Raw genomic sequence first — 15584 nt, forward strand, 5'->3', positions numbered from 1 at the left:
GCGCTTTCTACTGTAATTCTGAAGTAACCTTTTGTTCTATAAAATATTTCAAGCTATGATAGTTCGAACCACAACATGCTTGAACTGAAGGTAGTGCCTCCGCTTACCCACAACATTTAGCAAGGCCATGTATTCCTTTTCAAAGATAGATTTTCCCCTATGCTTAGGTGCTAGTACTTTACTGAAATACGTTGTCAGTGTTCTTTCTTGCATAAGGACAACCCAAATGCCACTATGACTAATACTGGTGTTGAGGACATAGCAGATTTGAGAGCTGTAAATGCCAAATCAGCCTCATCATTCCATTTGAAAGCATCCCTTTTAGTAGATTAGTGATAGACTTGAAAAATGTAACATAACCAACTACATACTTCTTTTAATACCCTATCAACCCCAAGAACCCTCTAAGACCCTTCAAGGACTTAGGAGTAGGTCAGTCCACCATTGCTTGTATTTTAGAAGGATCGGTAGTCACTCTTTCTCCAGTAATAACATGACCTAGGTACTCAACCTCAGGTTATCCAAAAGAACATTTAGATTTTTTATCATACAAAGAGGCCTCGCCTCGGGTGTGGGGGTAGAGGGCCCTCGCCTCAGGAGTGGGGGTGGATTTGGGGGATGGGGGTAAAAGGCCTTTGCCTCGGGGGTGGGGTGGGGTGGGGTGGGGGCAAGACGCCCTTACCTCGGGGGTGGGATGAGGCCTTATCTTTATTCAGCACTAGGAAGTCATCATCATCTACATCGCTCAGTAAAACCTTATCTTCATTCAACACTGAAAGTCATTATCATCGTCATTGCCTAATGATGCCTTATTTTCATTCAATAACGAAAATTCATCATCATCGTCATCACCCAATGAGGCTTTATTTTCATTAAGCACCGTAAAGTCATTATCATCGTAATTTCCTAGCGAGGCCTTATTTTCATTCAGTACCAGAAATTCATCATCATTGCCATTTTCCACTGAGGCCTTATCTACATTCAGCACCAGGAAGTCATCATTATCGTCATTGCCTAGTCAGACCTTATCTTCATTCAACACTGGGAAGTCATCATCATCGTCATCGACTAGTGAGACCTTATCTTCATTCAGCACCTGAAGTCATCATCATCGTCATTACCCAGTGAGGCGCCATTTTCATGGGCTAATACACACGAAAAATTGATTTTTTTTGTTAATTCCTAAAAGTGGGTTTGTAAATACAAAAATAGGCGTTTAAAATGGTGTGAATATACATGGTGGTTCCCCAACTCATTACAGAGGTCTTAAAAAAGGTTTTTTAGAAAGAAATTTTGGGTGCTCCAGGGGTTCCAGATTCATGGCTAATACACACGAAAAATTGAGAAATTTTTGGTAATTTCTAAAAAAGGGTCTGTAAATGCGAAAATAGATGTTAAAAATGGGAGTGAGTATACATGGTGGTTCCCCAACTTATTACAGAAGTCTTCATAAAGTTTTTTGAAAAAAAATTGGGGTGCTCAGGGGCGCCAAAACTATTGGATAACACACACAAAGATTCGAGGAATTTGGTAATTCCTAAAAAAGGGTTTGTAAATACATAAATAGGCATTAAAAATGGTGTGAGTATACGTGGTGCTTCCCCAACTCATTACTTATGTCCTTATTATGATTTTTATGAAAAAAAACTTTGGGTGCTCTAGGGCGCTAGATCCATGGGCTAACACAGGAAAAATAGAGAAATTTGGGTAAATCCTAAATAAGGGTATGTGAATGCTGAAATAGGCGTTAAAAATGGTGTGAATATACGTGGTCGTTCCCCAACTCATTATGGAGGTCCTCATAAAGTATTTTTGAGAAAAAAATGTTGGGTTGGGGCGTCAAATCCATGGGCTAATACACACGAAAAATAAAGGAATTTGGGTAATACCTAAAAAAAAGGTCTGTAAATGCGAAAATAAGCGTTAAAAATGGTGTGAGTATATGTGGTGGTTTATTTACAGAGGTCCTCATAGAGTTTTTTGAGATTTTTTTTGGGGTGCTCCGAGGCGCTAGATCCGAGGGCTAATACACACGAAAAATTGAGGAATTCGGGTAATTCCTAAAAAGGAGTATGTAAATGCATAAATATGCGTTAAAAATTGTGTGAGTATACATGGTGGTTCCCCAACTCATTACGGAGGTCCTAATAAAGTTTTTTGAGAAAAAAGTTTTAGGTGCTCCGGGGCGCCTGATCCATGGGCTAATACATACGAAAAATTGAGGTATTTTGATAGTTCCTAAAAAAGGTTTTGTAAATGCGGTAATAAGCGTTAAAAAATAGTGTGAATATACGTGGTGGTTCCCCAACTCATTATGGAGGTCCTCATAAAGTTTTTTGAGAAGAAAAATTTGGGTGCTCCGGGGCGCCAGATTCATGAGCTAATACACACACAATAATTGAAGAATTTGGATATTTCCTTAAAATGGTCTGTAAATGTGGAAACATGCGTTAGAAATAGTGTAAGTATATGTGGTGATTCCCCAACTCATTAAGGAGGTTCTCATAAAAAATTTTAAGAAATTTTTTTTGAGTGCTCTGGGGCGTCAAGTCCATGAGCTAATATACACGAAAAGTCGAGGATTTTGGCTAGTTTCTAAAAGAGTGTTTGTAAATGCAGAAATAGGCGTTAAAAATATGGTGTGAGTATATGTGGTGGTTCTCCAACTCATTACGGAGGACTTCATAAAGTTTTTGTAGAAACAAAATTTGGGTGCTCCAGAGCACCAAATTCATGGGCTAAATAAATTGACTTCGTCTCTTTTTCATTAAATAAATTAAAAAAATACTTCATTCATCCTTATTAATTCACCGAGATGTGTACATATATAAATTATAATATAAGTAATTTAGTATATGTATTCATTAATTTAGTATACGTGTATAAGTAATTTAGTATATGCATGGATTAATTTAGTATACGTATATAAGTAATTTGGTATATGTATTGAGTAAGAGTTTCACCTATAACACTATTCCAATCATGCTATTAGCTAATTAAATTTTTTACCGATGTTAAAGCATGCAATTTTTTATGATGTTATGAAGTTCAAAAAAGAATTATATATATGCAATTTGTATCTATTCTTACGATATTGACTAATGTCTACTTTAATTTAATGAATTTCAATAAACATATTTAATTCACATCCTTTAGTGCAAGTGGAGAATCTGATTTGATAATAAAAAATACTTTATAAGAATTTCAGTACGCACGATAATATATTTTCCTTTTCAAGATAGTTTTTTGATAAATTTATATAATGCAATTGAGATTTATAATGCACAAATAAACTCTTGAATTATTTTATTGATTTCCTTAATTTATTTTGATATAATAGATTTATTCTAAATACAAGACATTTAGAATTAAATTTAAATTTAAATTAAAAAAAGAAAGAATAAATAAATAAATAAAATCAATAGAGTAAAAAGAGTAAAACAATCAAAAGAAGAAGAAGAAGTTTAAATGTAAGGCAGGCAATTTTTTTTTAATTTTTTTTTACATGTATTAATTTAGTTAAAATATAAAGCAAAGAAAACAAAAAAATGTTTATTTAAAATTAAAAAGAAAAGAAAAAATATAAATAAATTAAAAATAAATAAAATAAAAAATTATACACTCGACACATGTATATCACTATTGATACTTGAATTGGGTCTTCGCTCCACGTCAGCATAAAATGAGCATGAAAACTAATAAATTAGTCTAGAGGGGGGGGGGGTGAGGTTATAGGATCCTACTTAAGTTTAAATATGTTGTTGGAATTTTTTGAATATAATTTGGGATGGTACTTGTGTTTTATCCCTCCTAATTATATATATATATTTTTAATATGTAACTAATGTTTCTTAATATTATTTTATATTTAATAATTAAAATATGATAAAATTAAGTAAGTACATTAAAATATTTCCCTTTTTAACTTGAAATTTCAAATTTAACTAATTTTATTGAGTGCATATCCTTTTTAAGTATTTGATAAAATTACTTTTATGATTATATTTTTTATTCATGCTACTTTCCATATACAATATGGTAAGAAATTTAATTTATTTTAAAATTTTCTTTTTTTACTAACTAATGTTTCTTCAAATTATATTTATATTTGATAATTAAAATATGATAAAATTAAGTAAGTATATTAAAATATTTTTCTTTTTAACTAGAAGTTTCAAATTTCACTAATCTTATTGAGTGCATATCATCTTTAAGTATATGATAATTTAATTTTTTATAGTTAGATTCTTATTTATGCTACTTTCCATATATAATATGGTAAGAAATCTAATTTATTTATATTGGGGGGAGAACTTATGTGTATAAATATCATGGTAATATATCATTTATAAGTACCATTTCTTGAAATTAGTTCACCAACGAAGTTTATGTTATTCTAGTAATGGAGGGTAATAAGACTGTCGGACATCAAAAAATTCCCATGGAAAAAATAGAAAATGAAGCTGCTCGATATGCCTCATTTTTAGAACATCGATTGAGTTTATATAAGTTGGCTGGTGATCTTGTTCAACAACATGATGTTGATATAGGAATAGTTCTTTCATCTCCGACAAATAAGCCTTGCTCATTTTTTCATCCAACTGTTGAAGTAGTTTCTCAGCGTTTGATGAATCCAAATGTAGAATTAGGTGACACAACAAAACTTGCTGCAACATGTGTTCGAAACAATGTGAATGAAATAGAATATAAACTAGCAGAGTTGAAAATTAGGGAAGATGTTGCAAGCAAGCAACGCGTTATACTTGACCAAGCCAAAGAGATGAGAAAAATTGGTTGGTGGGAGGATGTAGAAAAACTCAAAACTGATGAGGTGACTCAGTTTGAAGCTTGGCTAGATGTTGCTGATTTTAACATGAAAAATCGTCTGAAACAATTGGAAAATGAAGTTGCATCTAATGCTTCATAAGTAGATTCATCTCTACATTAGTTTTTGAAATTTATTATTTGTTCTGCTTTTATTTTTTAATTAATTTTATTTTCTTTTATATTGATGATGCTAGCTATGATATGTACTCTACAATGATATTTGTTATAAAATATTATTTCTATTTATATTAATATATTTTTTCTCTTACATGTTTGGTCTCATTTTTTTTATGTTTTGTTTTATAAGTATTTCAGGTAAAGTATATTACTCAATTTATTGTGTTTTTGCCTTTTTTGTGATATAAAATTTTAAAAAAAGTTATATGTTTAATTCTTATTGTCACTCATTGATAATTTTTTTTTCATATATTTAATACTTAAAATATATAAATAAAAAAATTACACTAAACATTAGACTTTTGAAGAATACATGGTCAATCATGTAAGAGAAAAAATATATTATTTTAATGAGAATAATATTATTTCATAATAAAGATCATTGTAGAGTACATGTAACAACATCATCAATATAGAATTAAAAAGTTTGTAAAATAAATTGAACCAATAATAGAATTTAAAAAATTAATGTAGAGATAAATCTATTTATGAAGCATTAGATGCAATTTTATTTTTCAAATGTTCCTGAAGATATTTCATGTTAAAATCGGTAATATTTAATCAAGCTTCAAGTTTAATTAACTCATTAGTCTTGAGTTTATAAATATCCTCCCACCCACCAATTTCTTTCATATGTTTCACTTGATCAAGTATAATTGTTTGATTGCTTGCAACATCTTCTCTAATTTTAAACTCTGCAGATTAATATTTGATTTCATTCACCTTGTTTCGAACACGTATCGCAACAAATTGTGTAGTGTTATTTAATTCTATATTTGGATTCAAAAAACGGTGACCAATTGCTTCAGTAGTTGGATGAAAAATGAATAAGGTTTATTCGTTGGAGAAGAAAAAACTATTCCTTTGTCAACATCGTGCTGTTGAATGAGTTCACCAACCACTTTATATAAACTCAATCGGTGTTTCAAAAAGGAGGCATATCAAGCGGCTTTGTTTTATATTTTTTTCATGAAAATATTTTGACGTCTGACAATATTCTTACCCTTCATTACTAAAATAAAATAAACTTTGTTGATAAACTAATTACATGAAATAATACTTATAAGAGATAGAATACCATGATATTTATACACATATATTCTTCCCCCAATATAGATTAATTAAATCTCTCACCTTATTCTTTCTTTTTTGATAGTGCATCTGCTATTCTATTCTCAGCTAGGGTTGGACATAATATGGTTAAAATAAAAAAAATCCAATCGAACCGAATATTTTTAATTTCGGTCTTAATATCATATTTCAATATTTTGATTTTTCGGTTCGATTTTTAATTTTTTTGGCTGAAGAAAATCGATTATAACCGTAATAAACGAAATATATATTTCAATATATATATATATATATATATATATATTCTTTAGTCTTTATATCCTATTAACTAATCAGTATTCAACCCATGCCCCATAGAAGAGAGAAATCCTAAACTAAAATCCCTAACGCCTACGCAGCTCATCCCTCAAGTCTCAACTCTCAACTCTCGTCAGTCACTCTCAGGCCAGCTGCTGCTCAGTTCTCGCAGGCGTCGCAACCCACAGCCCGCAGCCGCTGCTCAGTTCTCGCAGGAGTCGCGCCTCGAAGGTACTAGTTTGTTTTCTCTGTGAATATACTGTATTACTAGTTTGTTTTAACCATTTGTTCGTAAATTTTATTGACTCGATTAATTTGAATCTGAATTTAAATTCATCAGCGGGATAGGCTGCAGGGATACAATGTTCTCCACCTAAAAGTTATCAAGACTCAAGCTTATTTGATATTTTGTAATGAAAATCTTAATTCCACTACTATTTCGCAACTATTCTTTTTCATGTTCCAATATACTCTGATTCATAATCTTTTTTTTTTTAATGCTAAATCAATAATGGAATCTAATAAACTTGTGGAAAACAACACGAGTAGCACTCTAGGAGCTCACATTAGAGTTTTTTTTATTCATTGAATGTAACTATGTGATTATTTGTGTGATCTGTGAACTGTAAATTGTAATGTACTGCGTCTTTCTGTAATTAAGTTGCAACTCTGTTGACATTTGTGTTAAATGAGTATTCATGAAGTAGTGTTGAGTCATGAGTGTCTATCATCCTTAGAATCAGTTTTGTTTGAATATTTTAGTCAATGACATGGTAAGTTGCAAGTTGAATGCTTGTTGAAATTTGAAGGCAAAAGCCAAACTGTATGGCATAGATTGCTGGAGTTTGGAGATTATATCGTTGAGTGTTGACATAGACCTTGCTGAGTTGGGTAGAGCACTTTCTGAAGCTGCAAGCCTAGCTTCTCAGTCCAAGAAACAAAACCATGGTCGTAAATTAACTGCCAAAACTTCATCCCCTGTCTGTGCAGACAGAGTAATTGATAAAAAGTTACCAGGTAATTTCCATTCTGTTTTCCTCGACATTACCTGCACCTTGACATGATCTTTTGCTAGAACCCCTTTTAAATGGTTCTACTTGATATGTTACTGGGTGGTATATGTAAAGGGTTCCCATTTAGCTTTGCTTGATATAAGATGAGCGTGGAACTGTTGTTTGAATCCCCATGGAGACAAAAAAGCTAGGTGATTGTGAACTGTTTACTGGGACGATCGACCCCCCAACATAAATTTAGCACTATGATAGAGAACATTACATTGATAAATGCTATTTATAGATACAGAAAGCCAACTTGTTCTTGTTATTAGCAATGAAACCTTTTAGTTGATAGCAAATAAAAAAATGGATACAGAAATGGCATGTGTGATTGGTAAAATGAATATGTGATTTGTTTGTTGCCTTCCCCTTGTGGGAGGCAGTTGGTGATTCTTGCTGGTTGAGTGATACGTAGATCAGTCAAAGGGCCAATGGATGTATTTACTTATTGTAAAAAAAGTGAGAAAGTGAAATAAATAATCCGTCCTATTTGGAGATTGGTTTTAAAATGATCCTTTAAAAGTCATTCTAAAAAAAATGATCCTTCAATTATACACCTGAGTGGTTTTAGTTCTTTATGTTTAATAAAATTGAGTACTTTTGACGAAATGGCTTGTGAAAGAACATGAGTCGTTTAACGTGTCGGATTCATTTCCATATTCTTACCTTAAGAAAAATCCTATTTGTATAGAGACCAGAAAAATCTTATTTGTACAGAGACCAAAAGTGCTCAGCTGCATATTTAAAGGACTACTTTAAACCAACCCCAAACATAAGAAACTAATTTGTCATTTTCTCTAAAGAAGTCATTGTGTTACGAGAAGTTGACAGCTTACAAAAGTTTAGGTCTTCATACCTTTTAGCAAGTGTTTAAAGTGATACATGAGATCTGCAATTATCACTGGGTAGCATTTGAATGATTATTTTAGCTTTCTGTAGTCTCTGAAAGAAACACTTTTTTTCTTTGGTCACAGTGATTCCTTGCTTCTATATATATGCTGAGGAAGAGAAATTTTCAAAAAAGGATGCTTCTGTCTATTCAAAAAACATCTCATCTCCAATCAAGGACCATGAAAGTGATCCTGATACTAAAGAAGAAACATGGGAGGTGGAAGATTATGAGTACGATAGGGCATTGAATGCTGACAGGGTTTACCTTAAGTTCAAAAAGCGAGTAGATGCATATCCAGAACAGTGTTTCAGGTACAACTTTAAAAAGCCAGCCTTTGTTTACCATGCATAATCTGTACTTCTGAATTTACTTTTAAGTATCGCCTCCTGGAACTTAACATTTTATTTGGTGGAGTAGATGACTTTTGAGAAGCAAACTCTCAGTTTTTTATATACCTTTTAATTTCCCCAAAGCAGCAAGTGAAGTCCAAGTTTAATGTACTTTTGGTTTCTTGATGTAGTGAACTTTCAGCTTATTCTGCTTCTGTACAAGCTTTCTCTTTGATTATCTTATTCATCTCCAACTGTAGCGTATTACTATTTGTACAACTTTAGGCATGTTGAACTGTTCTCATGTTTTTTCTGCGGTGGCATGTGTGAATTTATAGATGCTTCTTAGAGTAGTCGTTGTGACCTTCTCTTTGTTCCCAACTCTTTGAATGCATCAACTCCTCGTCATAAGTGAGAGAGTGTTGACTGGTTGGTTTCTAATGAAAGGCATTTAAGTCTTTTCCGAGTGAGCCTAAGGAGTTTCAGCTCCGTTCAAGAAACTTTTAATTATGGACAGTGATTCTGATTAGTCTGGGTTTGGGACTTGGATCAACTGATCCTTGTAAGTTTTTCCTTGCCAATCTACTGGTTCTGCTTCTTCTTACTTCAGTTTGGCTGAATTTGTCCTGCTGGGCTTCTCGACTGATCTTGAGATACGTCTTATCACTGATGTCCTTTCTCCCATTTTGTTTGCTTGGTTCTGGGCTTGAGCTTCAAACCATCTCAAAATTGGGGTAAATTTTGAGAGTCAATGAATCCACCTTTTCAAACTACATTCAGCTTGTTTCTCGTGACACCCGAGATACATAGGGAACTCTACACAGAGTTTGGTCATACTAATCCAGTCAATCCATTTCCTAGTAGAATCTCCTCGAATTACATATGAACTGATTTCTTGTGTAACTTGAGATATGTAGACAACTCGAAGTCCGGAGTCTGGCCATAGCCCATTTCTTCCGATTTAATCCAATCTACACGCCGATACATAATTGGCTACTACGTCAACATCTTCGCCGGTCTTGGCCTTGCTTCCATCAACATGTGAAAACTGCCATCAAGTACTTATTTTATTAGTCTGAGTATTAATTTATCTTTCATCATAAAACACATCTTAATGCTAACAGTTGGCTGACATACTGTGAGATTGATTAGGATTACACACTGGAAACCACATCTTAGGTTGTACATTCAGTTTTCACCCACTCCCACTGAGCTCAAGGTTACTTTTATTTTTTGTTTACTTTATTGTTTTCTTAGTCAACTGCTAACGCTAACTGTCATTTGTTGGAGACTGGCATACTTTATCCAAAAAGAAGTTAAATAAAATAAATACAGAGAGTATCATATAGTTCTCAACTAGGGTTGGGCATAATATGGTTAAAATTAAAAAAAAATCAATCGAACCGAATATTTTTAATTTCGGTTTTGATCGGTTTCAATTTCAAATTTCAATATTTCGATTTTTTGATTTTTCGGTTCGATTTTTAATTTTTTTGGCTGAAGAAAATCGATTATAACCGTAATAAACGAAATATATATTTCAATATATATATATATATATATTCTTTAGTCTTTATATCCTATTAACTAATCAGTATTCAACCCATGCCCCATAGAAGAGAGAAATCCTAAACTAAAATCCCTAACGCCTACGCAGCTCATCCCTCAAGTCTCAACTCTCAACTCTCGTCAGTCACTCTCAGGCCAGCTGCTGCTCAGTTCTCGCAGGCGTCGCAACCCACAGCCCGCAGCCGCTGCTCAGTTCTCGCAGGAGTCGCGCCTCGAAGGTACTAGTTTGTTTTCTCTGTGAATATACTGTATTACTAGTTTGTTTTAACCATTTGTTCGTAAATTTTATTGACTCGATTAATTTGAATCTGAATTTAAATTCATCAGCGGGATAGGCTGCAGGGATACAATGTTCTCCACCTAAAAGTTATCAAGACTCAAGCTTATTTGATATTTTGTAATGAAAATCTTAATTCCACTACTATTTCGCAACTATTCTTTTTCATGTTCCAATATACTCTGATTCATAATCTTTTTTTTTTTAATGCTAAATCAATAATGGAATCTAATAAACTTTTGGAAAACAACACGAGTAGCACTCTAGGAGCTCACATTAGAGTTTTTTTTATTCATTGAATGTAACTATGTGATTATTTGTGTGATCTGTGAACTGTAAATTGTAATGTACTGCGTCTTTCTGTAATTAAGTTGCAACTCTGTTGACATTTGTGTTAAATGAGTATTCATGAAGTAGTGTTGAGTCATGAGTGTCTATCATCCTTAGAATCAGTTTTGTTTGAATATTTTAGTCAATGACATGGTAAGTTGCAAGTTGAATGCTTGTTGAAATTTGAAGGCAAAAGCCAAACTGTATGGCATAGATTGCTGGAGTTTGGAGAGTATATCGTTGAGTGTTGATTGTTGTAGAAGTTAATGTTGATTGTTGTACAGTTAGTGATCATTTGAACAGCAGCACAGCCCACAGGTTTTTCATATCCAAATGCCATATTTATCTATCTTTCAAATCTAAAAAACAAAAAAGAGGATAGTGGCACATGCATCACATGCATATACCAATATATACTCTTCTAGGAGAAGGGGGATGAAGGTAACTACCTTTATCTTGATGGCACAAGACCCTTGACGAAAAATCTGCGGAAGGTCCTTGTAGTTGATACCAAACTGCTGAAAGAGTATTTCAGTTTGCTCCTGCTTTTGTGTTCCCTGCTTTTGTCGAACACTATTAAGCCTCAAGTCTAGGGTTCTTTGAGTCCAACCATAAATTTGAAAATGATTGTTTAAATGCCTTCAAAAGTAAGTAGATCCAAACTATAAAAATGCAGTTAATCCTACCATGGCCCAAGCTATTATTGCAAAAATTGGTGAATACAACCATCAATCATTAAGAATTTCATCTTTGGAGCAAAAACAAGCAAGATGAAAAAGTATGAGGGTAGAAATTTTTTTTCCCCTAGAGCACTGTTTTGATACAAGAAGAGAACCTAAGGGGAAAGAAGATATAAACAACTAGGGAGGTCATAATTCATCTATAACGATATTGTAAGGAACACATCACATATATGAGAATTGACTGATTGAAAGCATATTAGACAAGGTAGACTCAAATTCCAACAAAAGTGGAAAAAGATTTAAAGATTGGAAAATGCTTTTGTACATTCTTTGAGTACAGATGGAGCACCCATAGCCTAGTAGTCAATGAAGTGGATTGAGAACCATGAGGTCTGAGGTTCAAATCCCAGTAGATACAAAAACACTAGGTGATTTCTTCGCATCTGTCCTAGGCTCCTAGCCTTGGTGGGCAGAGTTAATTGGCTAGTGGGAGGTGACAGGTATCCCGTGGAATAGTCGAGGTGCATGCAAGCTGTTCCAAGGCACCAGGGTTATCAAAACAAAAAGTACAGATAGAGAAAAAGATATATATCTTGTGACTTGACCTATAACTTAGAATCTTCAGTCCAATCCAAAATTTGGCCCCAAGTTTACCCTTAGTTAGCTTCAACTTATGTGGTTCATCTAAATCATATATAGTAAGAGTAAAATTTGGAAAAATGAGCTTCATGATCTAAGTAACACTTCTCAAATGTCACAAGCATAATTTTGTGACATTTATAACTTCACATAAATCTTTTGTTTCAATCAGGTTGTAGCGGCATTTGGGAATGGCGAACAGCAAGTATGAATACGTGAAATGTTTTGAGGTGGAAGACGAAGTAATGTACCCAAATATCATTGTTGTTCAAATTGATGGCCGCGACTTTGGCAGGTAATGAGATGTTTAAATGTTTACGGTTTGCATTTGCCTTTATTTTTTGTCTTCTTATCTTTCTGCAAATTAAGGTAAAGGTGTTGAAATCTAGAGATACCCAGTTAAAATTCTATTGAAGTATAGGTCTGTGTTCAGGTTAAGTGCTAGTTCTTGTCAATTGGTGCTGGTATCTTGTGAATATACTCTTGCTCCTTTTTGGGTTTTGTGGTATTTGATTTTCTAATTTGCATTGTGTTAGAATATGAATATGTTTATACAATCCTACTAGAATAGGAATAAGTTTATACAATCCTAGTAGAATAGGAATAGGTTTATACAATCCTATTTAGAATAGAATAGGAATAGAAATAGGAATAGAAATAGGAATAGTAAATAGTATTCTACTTGGTAAAGGATTGTATTGTAGTGTCTATAAATAGGGTCTCAATGTAATAATATATACACGACAATAATTCAATAATATTCTTCTCCAATATTTCTCACATGGTATCAAAGCAGGGCCCGTCTCACCCGATGTTGGGGCCCCCAAAATCAAAATTGCCCACGCACCAGATGCTAAGCACTGGGCGTGAGGTGGGGTGTTAAAGAATGACAAAAGTCCCACATCGGTGGTTAATGAGATGGGTGGACTCCTTATAAGGCTTAGGCAATCCTCCTCCCTTTGAGCTAGCTTTTGGGGTGTGAGTTAGGCCTAAGACCTAATTTAACACAAATGAAGTCACTAAATGCATATAACTGCTTACCTTCTGTAGCTACTAGCATATAAAAACCACCTGCTACTATATGTGGCAAGTTCGGCCTGGACCAGGACTGGCACACTTGGTCTCTGGCCCAGGGAGATGGTCTGGTTCACGAACCGGATCCTTTCTTAAGAGGCCGGTCTGGGCCAGTAAATTCTGAAGAGTGGTGGACCTGACACTAACTCCTGATTCCTAACCACTATGTGATCTGGTAGTGGACCAATCCGAGCTTCTTCTTTTTAACTTCATTCTACTTTTCTTCTTTATATGATTTTTAACATTATATTTATTTAGTATTAACTAAAATTTGAAATAGAAAAAGAATAACATTGAAGAAAAAAATCGTAAATACGCATGTCATATTATTGAGGAAACAATTCAATTTTTTACTCTCAAACTTAAGTTAATTACAGCACCTTAAGAATCTCTTTCGCCTCCTTTTCTGACTTTCCAGAAAACACCAGCTTCCACAAACAAGTATTGTATTGATTGCTTATATGACCTGTAAGAAGAACCAATATCCTTTAGCATCAGATTTTAAGAACTCAACTCCTCCAGTAACAATTAATTGGAAATATTCAATACGAGAACTCACATTCTGTTTGTCTCCATAGAAGATATGCCTGAAGAACCTCCATTGATGCACAGCTGATAACTCGTGAATGGAATGATGGAGGCACACTTAACTCTTTTTGAGAAAAGAACTCTTTCCATTTGGTTACATATGTAGATGAGAAGAAAGACACAATAATGGATAGTATTTTGCTGCACGTTGAAATTTCTGGTCAGCTAAGAAAAATCATGAGCAACTTCATCTCAAATGAAGAAACTAGGATTATTTTACATCTCTCTTTTCTTTGTCTTCTTGACTAATTCAAGAGGGACATTTTGTATCGTATAATCCATTTTACTCAACTCCACATAAGTATCTTGAAAACAAAAACATATATATGGTGGTCATCTTAGTGAGAAGACAAATGTGTGGACAGCCAAGCTGACCACACCTTAAGATTGTCCTAGTGTCTTCTTAAGAAAAGTTTGTGATCAATCTCTATATTTCCCTAATACTGCTTACTATGCATTTCCTCAAGCCAGCTACCACAAGTGCCTATAGGCTATAGCGATTTGGAGCTGATTTTCCTTCTCATTAACAAAATCTCAAAAATGATTAACAAAAAACAAGAAATATATAACCTAGCTCAACCCCCAAAGCTAGTCATAAGGGAAGGATTGATTAAGACCATATAAGGAGACCAAATTCCTTAATGCCCACCGATGTGGGACTCAACACCCCCGCACGTCAAGGACAGGATATCAGAGAGTGGACAATATAAAAGGGGGTCCAACATCGAAAACAATGAATGGGTTAGACCTAACTATGACACCATGATAAAGTAATGGACCTTGGTTCTAACTCAATCCCAAAAGCTAGCTCATGAGGGGAGGATTGCCAAAGGCCATATATAAGCAAACCATCAATCCATTCCCCTATCAATGTGGCACTCTAACCCACTTTAACTAAAACATGCTAAAGAAGGGGAATTGAAGGACAGTTCAAACTGGTATAGACATGGGCGGTTAAGAAAGAGATAAAAAGTTGATAAACTATCCAAGAGGCAGCAGCATCCCTGAGCATGATTGAATTACCTTCACTGTTAGAGACTGGTTATATAATATACAGTTCCTCAGCAGTCAGCACTAGGACAATGTAACAGTCAAGTTTAAAATAATGACAGATTGTTGGTGTCGGGAATCCAAAAAAAATTGCTGAGATGATTATCTAAAATCAAAGACAAATTGGACATGATCTAGCAAACCAACTGCTGAGGAAGAGATTTGTATATTGTAGTTAACAGAAAAGATGATTCTAGTTGAATCACGTACAAAGTTATCATGCAATCGTTCAAAGAGTGTTCAAGAAGCATAAGACAAGAAAAGTAAACAAGTATTGTTTTATCGCTACTCAAACAAGAGTCAATGCAAGAACAATAATTTTGTACCACACCAGCGATATATGAATACTAACAAGACAAAGTGCATCATTCAAATTACTCGTCCGAAGAGCCAAAAATAATTATTGATAAACACTGATATCAAATTCTTGAGATATGAAATAGGTTACAAACCTTGCTCGCCTCTGGTAAAATGTGGTTTCCTTCTTCAAAACGAAACTACATAAATCGTTGTACCACATTGTCAAGCTTTTCAAGGGGGAAGAAAAAGGGTATAACTGTCTAATAGTAAGAAACGCATCATACCTGTACTCATCAGTAAATCCATACGCAAATATAACATCAGAGAAGTTCTCTAATACCTTAATAGCACAAGCATTCATCAAGTTCAAGGCTTTGTCATCATTCGGCTTCTCAAATCCATGCTTCTCCGAGAAACTAAACATAT

General features: G+C 33.9%; 3 protein-coding genes across 4 annotated transcripts in view; 2 read left to right on the forward strand and 1 right to left on the reverse strand.

Moving 5' to 3' along the window:
- The window catches only part of LOC125812623 (acetyl-CoA acetyltransferase, cytosolic 1-like), a 220974-nt gene that overhangs the window by 204892 nt on the left and 498 nt on the right, over window positions 1-15584 (forward strand). The gene's annotated exons all lie outside the window — the stretch shown is intronic.
- Window positions 6595-15584, forward strand: part of LOC125812626 (probable 20S rRNA accumulation protein 4) — a 77536-nt gene continuing 68546 nt past the window's right edge. Inside the window, exon 1 of one of the 2 annotated variants that reach the window (XM_049492116.1) lies at window positions 6595-6603. The gene's annotated coding sequence lies outside the window, so the exon portion shown is untranslated. Of the gene's footprint in view, window positions 6604-10426; window positions 10436-15584 lie in introns of those variants that run through there. The other variant, XM_049492117.1, reaches the window with a different exon arrangement.
- On the reverse strand, window positions 9610-15582 carry LOC125812669 (tRNA(His) guanylyltransferase 2-like). Its single transcript, XM_049492160.1, has 6 exons — window positions 15443-15582; window positions 15311-15355; window positions 13780-13949; window positions 13601-13686; window positions 11274-11381; window positions 9610-9696 (listed from the first exon to the last, which is right to left on the reverse strand). Exons 1-6 carry the CDS (start codon window positions 15580-15582, stop codon window positions 9610-9612), a joined length of 636 nt encoding a protein of 211 aa, XP_049348117.1.

Source organism: Solanum verrucosum, unplaced genomic scaffold (assembly GCF_900185275.1).
Source record: "Solanum verrucosum unplaced genomic scaffold, falcon-dt-bn FXZP01000275.1, whole genome shotgun sequence".
Lineage (NCBI taxonomy): Eukaryota > Viridiplantae > Streptophyta > Magnoliopsida > Solanales > Solanaceae > Solanum > Solanum verrucosum.

Coding starts and splice junctions, on each gene's coding strand:
- LOC125812669 (XM_049492160.1), bottom strand. CDS start 15,582: ATGTTTAGTTTCTCGGAGAAGCATGGATTTGAGAAGCCGAATGATGAC. Junction 11,382..13,600: donor AGGCGAAAGAGATTCTTAAG/GTGCTGTAATTA, acceptor CGACAAAAGCAG/GGAACACAAAAGCAGGAGCA. Junction 9,697..11,273: donor CTTGTGCCATCAAGATAAAG/GTAGTTACCTTC, acceptor ACTTGATGGCAG/TTTTCACATGTTGATGGAAG.